At 53.6% G+C, this 9,698-nt stretch overlaps 1 protein-coding gene across 1 annotated transcript; it reads right to left on the bottom strand.

Annotated features, from left to right (window-relative positions):
• Positions 1–117: 117 nt before the first annotated feature.
• On the bottom strand, positions 118–8,133 carry LOC135980182 (maestro heat-like repeat family member 5; the record flags this gene model as incomplete). The annotated part of the gene is made up of 10 exons (XM_065580235.1): positions 7,709–8,133; positions 5,774–5,900; positions 4,566–4,756; positions 3,785–3,922; positions 3,509–3,626; positions 2,834–2,977; positions 2,271–2,447; positions 1,380–1,535; positions 609–731; positions 118–220 (listed from the first exon to the last, which is right to left on the bottom strand). Coding segments are annotated over exons 1-10 (1,405 nt in total), but the record flags the coding sequence as incomplete, so codon positions are not given.
• Positions 8,134–9,698: the final 1,565 nt, after the last annotated feature.

Genomic DNA, 9,698 nt, shown 5'->3' with positions numbered 1-9,698 from the left:
TCTTGGAATACATGTTAATTCTGTCTCTCTCTCTCTCACACACACACACACCAGAAGTCTAGAAAAGGGCTTTGAAGGAAGCAGTTCAAAAAAGATCAAGTGAATTTCTCTGCTTACCAATGAACAGGGCTGCAGAATGCCTTATTGTTGTCTGTGAGCTTTCCAGGTACTCTAAGGCCTGGAACAGGAATTTGGGGATGTGGCTCTCGTTGTTCTGCATCTAGGAGGGAAGAAGGAAGAAATGCGCAATATACAAATGACATGTTCTTCCCACAGCGAAGGGGCCAGGAAAGCCAAAGCACACAGCCAGGGCAAAGCAACAGCCAGTATGAGCCCATACACCATAGCAGCACCTCTCTGGAGTTACTAGTGTGTTCTCCAGAACCTCAGCTTTCATTTTAAAAGACACAAGTTTGGAGGTCTGACAGTTGTGGAGAAAAATTTCAAAAATGTGAAGGGATTGTAACTCATGCAGAAATGAACCAGCAGAGAGCCTGGAATAGAGTCCTGCCGCCCAACCGAAGCGGATGGGTACTCAGGATGTGGGGTTAGAAAGGTCTCCTTCAAGTCACCATTCACCACTCTCAAGGCACAAGGAATCCACCTACCAAGCACTTCCAGACACACTTCAGGAGCTGTGAGGAGCCATCCCAGGCCATGCTGCGGAACAGCCTCTTCAAATGAGCCCACCTGAGAAACACTGCGCAGCGGAAGAGCGTCAGTTTACATCTCTGCAAGAGAAGGTGAGACCAAGAGGGTTCTCACTGAGAGAGGGATTGTCTGGGGGACATCGAACCTTCCCCTGTCCCTTTTCTCTCGCTTTTCCTGCTAGTGGAGATTCCTGTTATTTGTTCTACACAGGACTGTGCTCAGGAGAGGGAACTGAGATTTGGCTGGAGACAGCCAGAGCCGTCCTGTCTTTGGATGGTTTGGGGCGGTTGCCCAGGGCCCTCTGCTTTGGGGGGCCCCGCACTTCAGGGGGACGCAGGACCTGGGCTGTGCTGGGGCCAGCAGCAGTAGTCCCGGCACCCACTTTCCAGAAGGCTGTGGGCAGATACCAGCTCCCTGAACCGAAGGGCACTTACAGATATATGCTCCCTTTTCTTTTGCTGCCTTTTGTTGGGAACCTTTGGATGCAGCAGCCCAAAGGCCTGAGGCCTGTCTTTGCAGTAGAGGGTCAGGACTCTTTCCCAGAAGAAGGCTTTTCTTCCAAATTGTGCTATGTGCTGTGGGGATGGATGAGGCCCTAGACTCCAGCATGGAGTGAAGCAGGGAGGAGAAGACTCTGCTTGGGCAAGAGGCTCTGGCCATTAATGGAGTGGGGGCCCCAGGGGATTCTGGCTCTTTGCTTATAAGGAAATAAGGACGGTGGCACTTACCAGTGTCACACGCTCCTCCTGGTCTTCGAGATGCAGCAGCAGCGGGAGCAAGCAGTTGATCATTTCCTGCTGCACCATGCCTTTGTCCGGGTCCTTCACCCTGCTCACCACCTTGCCAAGCAGTAAAATGGCAGCGGAGCGCACACTGCCCCTCTCCTGGCAATGACACACAGGGAGTGGGGAAGCCCGGTTAAAGCCAGGCAGTATCAGAGCATAACGCGACAGAGTCATAATCCGCCCGCTGCTCCGGTTCCCCCTGTGTTAACTGACTTGGCTGGCGGGAGCAGTGAGGCCACCAGGCTAGCGCCATAGACAACTTGTGCAGAACAGGGCCTGAGACACTGTGCAGGGCAGTGCAGCCCCTTGGTGTCCCAGACGCAATTTCTGTCTGGAGAGTACCGAACCCTAGACCCCTAGAAGATTAGGGGAGGGGGTGGGAAGGCTGCTGGAGACTGGTCTGGGGAAGGGGAGAAGCAGCTGCTGGAGCCTTGCAGGGATGTGCTGCTACAAAACACAGCAGTTCTTTTGCTCTTCAGTTCCCCTGAGAGCCGGGCCATTCCCGACCCACCTCTTTCCTGCTGGGAATCTCCACCTCTTTGGGGACTGGTGTTCTCCAGACAGCTGGTCATCTGCCCAGTGCCAGCCCCTCTCCCCCAGGCCAGGCTGCAGCAGGGGCTGGGAGCAGGGCGCTGAGGCTGAGGTTTGCCGAGAAGAGCTCTGACAGGGAGGTGGCGGAGCAGGAGATTCCCCACCCATGGCGGGGGCACTCCTAGGAGGCTCCATGGCAGGGCTGAGGGGCGGGAGGCAAGGGGATGGGGAGAGAGACACAAGGGCATCAGAGGCAGGTGGAGGGGGGGGGAAATGGGCTTCTCCTGCGGTTCCAAGCCTTACGTCATCAATGAAGGGGCGAAGGCTGACTGCAATGTCCTGGGAGATGGAGCCAAGCCCCTCCCCGTCGAGGAGGTAGATGATGTCTCCAGCTTTATGCATGGCCTCCATGACACACACTCCATCCCTGTCACTGAACGAGTCCATGATCGCTGGCAGCTGGGCCCGTAACAATTGCACCTGCAGGAATGAAGAAGGCAGCTCATTACTATCCTGGGTGACAGCCTGGAGCACATGCTGGACCATCCCACTCCCACCTATGAGAAACCACGGCTGGCACAGCCCCCCAACGGGGCAGAAAGTCATTCTCCTCTCACTCAGTGCCAACTGCTCACTGTAACCTTTGTCTTTGCTCACCCCGCCTCCCCCATTGCATCACATCTGCAATCAGGGGTCAGCTCACGGGAGCAGGGACCACGTTATGCCTTGATTCGCTCAGTAACGCACCTCCAACATTTGAATGCCGTGCGTTAAACAACAAGGCTTGTGTGGGGATCTCGCTCTCATTTCTGAGCTATTCGATAGACATCGGCTTCCTCGGTCCCCGGGCAATCCACGCCTCTCACCTTTGCTGGCTGGAGCACAACACTGCCAAGGCCTCGCAGACTGAGCCTACGTATGATGGGATTTTTGTCCTGGGTCCATTCCATGAGCTGCGCCTTGAGCTCTGATTTTGTCACTATCGTCTCAATGGAAGGACTCTGGAGCAACTGGAAAGAGCCAAATCAACATCCGGTTGAGGAGCAGAGGTCTTCCTGTGGGGTCTGTTCCCTGGACAGTCATCTTTACCAAATGGCCACTTACTCCCGTACAAAGTCTCTGGTGTGTAGGGAGCCAGTTGCTGCTCTTTCAGTTGGTTCATTCCCAGAAGTTAGACTAATGTATAAGTCACAAATAAACCCCCAGGGAAAGGGGAATCTCCAGGCCCCATTGAGTGCCATGGAACAACCCCTGGGGCAGAAGAAAAGCAGACCCCAAGAAAAGGTGAGGAGAGAAGCATGGCCTTGGGGCAGTGGTGAAACATCTCCTCTTGTCACATGATCCCATCTAGGCACATCCAGCCAGGGGCGATCTCACCCTGTCTCTCCCTCCCTCTCTCTGCCGTGCCCCACAGCCATCCATGTGTGGAGAGGAGCTAGCTGGCTGTAGGCTGCTGAGCTCCTGACAATGTGCCCCAGAGCTTACTGGCCTGAGCTGCTCTGCAGAAAGCCCACTTGTGCCTGTCAATTAATGAATCTCACCTCAGTGCAGAAAGTCATGGCGATATGTCTCTGCTCATCCTCCTTCTGACTCTGGACAATGGTGACGGCCTCTCTGAAAACTGCAGGGAGCTGAGGGTTCTCAAACTCGATCATGGCTCTGGAACATGGAACAGAAAGTGCCTTGTGGTTATCAAGGGGGAGAGAGAGTTCCTCACTAGTTGCTGGGCTGAGATGGCAGCTGGAACAGAGGAATATTTCACACGGAAATCCCATTGCCAAGAGAGACCCAATGAAGAGGAAACTTTGGGCTCCTACCTTGCAATTAGGCCAACACCCTGCGAGTAGTAATATCGGGAGGATATCATGTCCCAACCCTGCTGTAACTGGATGCCGGCAAATTCCTTCCAGTATCCAGGCATGGAAAAAAGAGTCTTCACAGCCTCCACTGACGTGCTAAAGACAAAAAAATCCCAGTGTCAGGCAACGAGATCACCCCCAAGCATGGCAAATCTGCACAAGCCCTGGGACACACAGCATGGTCAGCAGTAGCTAGCGACCCCGAGGATAGATCCAGTGTGATATCATGGTGCTTCCCTTCCCAAGGGGCCCTGTCTACACTGCAGATTCATTGAGTTTGTAACCAGTTACTGACACTAGCTTCTTAAGATGGTTGGTGTCATCACTCAATACGGTTGAATACTTGATTCTTTACTGTGGCAGGTAACAGGACACAAGCGGGCATGTGCGGCCAGATCCTTAGTTGGTGTAAGCGAGCAAAGCTGTGTCAGTTTACAGCACCTGAGGTGGCCTCTGGCGCTCTGTGTTTCCACTGACGCTTTGGCAGGTGGCACATGGGGATGGATGCACAAACATGACTGCTGCCTGACTGTGTAGTGAAAGCAGCTGGCCTGTGGACGGAGTCAGATGAGCGAGTGTGACTCACAAGAACACACGGCTCTCAACCCTTTCCCCTCAAGAGAGACCTGCACCGAACTGAGCCTGGGCGAACTACAGCACCTGAACAAATGATGGCCATGAACAGAGCACACGTGTTTAGCAGAACAAATCTGTTCTTCCTTTTCCTTTCAGTCATTACCTTAGGGGGCTGAGGCAGCTGGACCCCTCCTCGGGGCTGGATGTCTCGCTGGCCCTGTAGGTCCCTGGCAAGCGCAGCTCCATCACATACTGCACTTGCCTGACGCAGAGGATGAGCATCTGGGGATACATTTCCAGGATGGCTTCTCGGTATCCCCACAGGAAAAGGACCTCGTAAATGGTCCTCATTGCCTGGAGGGGGGAAAGAATTTCAGTCAACTATCCCAATCTGCCACCTGCCACCTCCACAGGGTATTAGAAAAGAGGATTGGCTCCTGAGAGGGGAGGAGACATTTTGAGGCTCCTGAACCATCACCCATTCCTGGAACGAAAGCAGGATGGAGCCCTATGGAAAGATCAGAAGAGTCTGGATGACGTTATTCCCCGTTGTTTCTCTTAATGGTGCAGACCCTGTGCTTTGGCTTTCCAGCCATGACTGGACGGGCTGAAACCATCCTGAGGAGATCCGTTCGCATAGGCCCAGTGTTTCTGGCCCAGTCAAAAGTACTGGACATCTCATGATCCCATGCTGGGAAGCTCTCTAGTCACAGTTTACAGAGCCAAGAGACACTGAAACTGCAGCTGCTCACTAAAGGGCCATCTAGAGCAGAAGACAACTGAGCCAGGAGACCAGCAGATAAACCACTTCAGATCTGTAACTTTTACCTGGGGGAAACTTTCTTTACACGTCTTTGGTTTGCTAGGAGGTGGCCAGGACACACTAAGGCCTGGTCTGCACTACAGAGTTAGGTCAACGCAAGGCCGCTCACCCAGCATCACCCTAACTATGGAATTTCCTTCCCGTCGGCAGAACTGCCCCTCGGTTCCAAATTAATAACAATAATAATTAAAAATCTCTCCACGAGTGGCAGAGAGTCCAGGTTGATGCAGTTAGGTCGATGCAGTGTCAGTGTAGACACCGCGTCGCTTACGTCAACTGGCTTTCAGGAGCCTCCCCACCCTGACCGTACAATCAAGACGAGTGCTTCTGGCGAGGACGTGCACTGCCGACACAAGCAGCAAAGTGCAGACACACACAAGGGATGGAATTGCTGTGGCGGCTGTATGCCGAGGTAAGTTAGGTCGACTTCATTGTGTAGTGGAGCCATGGCCTGAAGCTAAGAAGGGGTGAAGCTCCCGCACACACACAGATGCACCATCCTCCCTGCGGTGGCGGGTTGGCAAAGTGACATCTCAAATCTCACTTACAGCCAGAGACACATTGCCGCTCTTCTCCTCCCGGCGTCTCTGCTGGAGCTTGTCCAGCAGCTGCTGCAGCACCTCCCTGGTGAGCTGTGGTTCTTCACCCAAGGCCTTCCACAGCTCAATGGCACATCTGCAAATTCAGAAACAGAAGTCTGACCTTCCCTGCTTGGCCACCTCTTGCCCTCCCCAGGGAGAGACTTGGCGTGTAGGCAGGAAAGGCATCTCTCAGAGGACACACCGATTGGTGCAGAGAGGCTGAGGCAGGGCAAGTCCCTTCAGAGAACGTTGTATTTATTCCTTTCCCCTAATGGGCTATTGTTCCTGAAGCTACAACCGCTGTTTCCAAGACAGTGACCATGTACTGACCACAGAGTGACCACCAAACTGTGACCCCCAGACTGTGCAAAATTCTGCTCTGTTATGCTAGGGTCAGTCCCGAGGAACTTGCCTGACCTCACTGGAGTTACTCTGGCTATTTGGGGGTGTAACTGAGACCCAGCGTTTGGCCAAGTGTCTCTTAACAGCTCAATCCTACTGCAGTGTGGTGGGCAGGGTCAGACACTGAATCAGAACATGCCCTGATAGGAGAGGACTCAGGAGTTTGGAAGGGGAGATTGTACTGCCCAGTGGGACAGAGATGGAAGGAAACTAGTACTGAAATCCCCCTCCTCTCTTCTCTCCATTCTTGCTGATCTAAGCACTGCTGGTCCTCGCAGGCATCTGCAGAGGAAGACTGCAGATGGATCCAAAAGACTCCAGTCATTGGACTTCCAAGTTTGGTGAGGAAGGTCGGACATGGTGGTCAAGCCCTGGGGACATTGAGAATTAGGTTGGACAAATCAAGAGTAAATGGCCTGGATTTGAGATCTTCAGGAAGCTTGGCTGAAATTCTGTGCCAACGCTGCCGAGTTTCTATAGCTTCTGAGCACAGACCCTGGAAAGCACTGTGGCTGTTTCAAGGAATTCAAACCTGAAAGGTTTACAAATCAAACATTCAAATCAATATGAAAACCAGCACTGTATTCCTCTGGTAACTGCATTGGGTAAGAAAGTCAATTTCTTTCGTGCTGCTCTTCAATTTGCTCTCCCATGTGACACAGATTTGTCTGTGGTCAGTGCAGAACTGCACTGCAGAGGATGCCGAGGAAAGCCGGCGTTTTGACCTCTGGCTAGGGTCCAGTTGGGTTTCACGGCCCCTAGGCACATGGGGATTGTGTTATAAACACCTCAGCTGGATGACTCTGCAAAGTGATCGGCAATAACCAGCAGGACTCAGATGAAAAGAGGCACTCACCCCGCTCAGAGCCATTATTCCCGGCTGTCTGCAGACTCAGGCAGGCTGCACTGCATTTACGCTCAGGTCATGTGTGGATGATTTTTTTTGTTGTTGCAACAATAAGGGCTGGAAATTTGTGTCTTAAGAGATTTATCTCTGCTGTACAGCTCCATAAGGATGAGTGCATTTTCTCAGCACTTCCTCGGCCATGGAATAACTAGGGATCTGACTACAGGTAACAATCCTGCACTGGTCCCCAGGGGACAGACAGATGGGCCTCATGGGCCTTTTCCATCTCTGCCCTCTCTCACGCAATAGGGAGCAGCCAGACCTCATGACCCAGGGATGTGGAGTGAGCCCCAAAGTCATTTATTGGCCCTGTACTGGATCAGAGAGCAAGTGGAGTGACCCATCGAAATCAGGACAATGCTGGAATTCTCCAGAAAACTGGCACGTCTCCATCCCGGGGAGTGCAGGAGGAGGGGTTGGCTCCTCAGTGGCTGTGCCTGGGCATGTCCTCTTAGTGAGAATGGACAGCTCTCTGCACCGCAGGAAACTCCCTCCAACTGTGTGAGCCTGACAGACCCTTCCCGGACGGTGGCCTGTCAGTAGGAGCAGGAAGAGAAATAATGGCCCGAGGTGATAACAGAGCAGCTCCCTACCTGTCCGATGACAGCGTGTGCGCCACACAGCTCAGAACCACATCCTGGGGGTGGGAGCGAGCCAGCAAGGCCGTGGCCCTCAGCGCTGCTTTTCTGGCTCTGGGATCACAGACGTCGTCTAGCCACATTAAGATCCTTCCAACAACGTCTCCAACCTGGAAGAAAGCCAGAAAGTTGAGGGATGGATTTATCAATGAGTGACCTCCTCCCAGGTAACCCCATCTGGCAGCCCTGCAAACTGCCTCTCACCTCACTTTCCCATCTCTACTCCTCCATAATCTCAAGAAAGAGGCTTTGACAAGTACAGGAACCCCAGTCTTCCTGAGGTCTGGTTTAGCACCTTAGGCTCAGAAACACACACAAAAGCCTTCCCCAAAACCTGACCGTGGGCACAGCTCAAACTCCCCTGATGTCCCAGGGCCTTCCCTGCCTTAGCAAACTGCTCGCAGCCCTGCTCTCAAGGGCTTCCCTGCAGGAGCCTTTCCTCCATCTCTGCAACTTCCTGTTGCTCTTTCTACCACGGTCAGTTCCTCCAGACCAGTGGTTATCAACCTAGTTTCCGTGTGGGCCACATCCAATACTATCTCTTTGCCCCTGAGGATGTCCCAGGTAGAGAAGCACTGCTCCAAACCCAGCTGGTTCTACGGATGTACCCCAGAGCCCATCCCAGCGATGGCAGGCAGGGCTACGTGGATGGGACTAGCCAGCTCCAGGCCCCAGCCCTATGGAGAACCTCTACACTGTGGGATTTTAAAACCTGGCGTAACAAATCTTAAAGCCGGGTCTCTAACCTCGGGCTCAGGCTGTGGCACTCAGAACAGCAGTGCTGGTGACTTGGGCTGAAGCCCAGGCTCTGAAGCCCCCTCCTCCCCTGGCTTCTGAGCTCAAGTTCCAGCCCAAGCCCAGAAGAGGCTGCATTGCTGTTTGGCCCCACAGTGCCAGCCCTGGGAGCCCAAGTCCATAGGGCCAGGCTTTACGGCTCCTGCTGCAGAGTTTGCAGCACAGGGTAGACAGACCCGAAAGGGACAAGCCACCCCCTAGCGCTCTTCCATGAGGAATCGATCATTGCTCTTTCCTCTCCTGAACAAGGAGCAGGAGCTACAACCCGGGTGGCTGGATTCTGTTGACCTGTTCTGCTAGCAGGAGGTAGAGCCCGGCACAAATCAATCTGCTGATCGAGGGGCCATTTGTTAACTTCCCGCCGGGACCTGCTGGAAACAGGGAACTTGGCCAGAGACAGGGACGACCTGCAGGGAACCCGAGGAACAGGCAGGTTTGGGGAGGAAGCTCAGGCTGAGGATTCGGTTCGTTTATGAGTCTCCGAGTTTCCAGGAAAGCCAAAGCCCAGGAAGGGAATAAGTCTGCACTGACTCGCCACGGGCAGGCGGTATTTGGAGAAGGGCGGGAATGTCACCTATATCCAGGCTGAGTGATAAAAGGCAACGTTTAAAGAACTGTAGGGAACATGAACCCTGATTCCTTTCTCAATAACCCACCTGCGCAGGCTTGGGCAAGTCAAGGAGCTCTCTGGACTTCAGTTTCCCCAGGTGTCCAATGGGTTCAATTCCTACCTCCCAGGAGGGTGGTGGAGTTTCATTAATCGGGGGAGTAAATGATACCGAGAGCCTCCTACCCAGGGGATGTAGAAATGAAGTCTGCCAGAGACCTCCCTAGGCCAATCTAATTCAGGGGGGCAGACACTCATATCTGTGGGGATGGGCAACAGGATCAGAGCTTGGGAGAGACAGAGAGAAAAGTGCAAAGCCAAATTCCTTCTGATACTTCAGCTGGACAAACAAGGCCCTGCAGCATGTCTGAGGAAACCATGTCTGCTCCTGGAGCCTAATGTGGAGGCCCATCGGCAGACTAGGTAAGTGCTGCGCTGCCAGGGCTGGGGCTCTCGGCACCTTCAGTGTGGCTGGGCTGTCCTCAGGGACGTGTCAGAGCTCCAGCGGGCAGAGAGCACGTTACAAACCTGACGCCGCGGATC

This window comes from Chrysemys picta, unplaced genomic scaffold, assembly GCF_011386835.1.
Source record: "Chrysemys picta bellii isolate R12L10 unplaced genomic scaffold, ASM1138683v2 scaf2110, whole genome shotgun sequence".
Taxonomy (NCBI): domain Eukaryota; kingdom Metazoa; phylum Chordata; order Testudines; family Emydidae; genus Chrysemys; species Chrysemys picta.
Note: the sequence above shows the minus strand (reverse complement) of the source record. Positions and strands in the feature narration are given on the sequence as shown.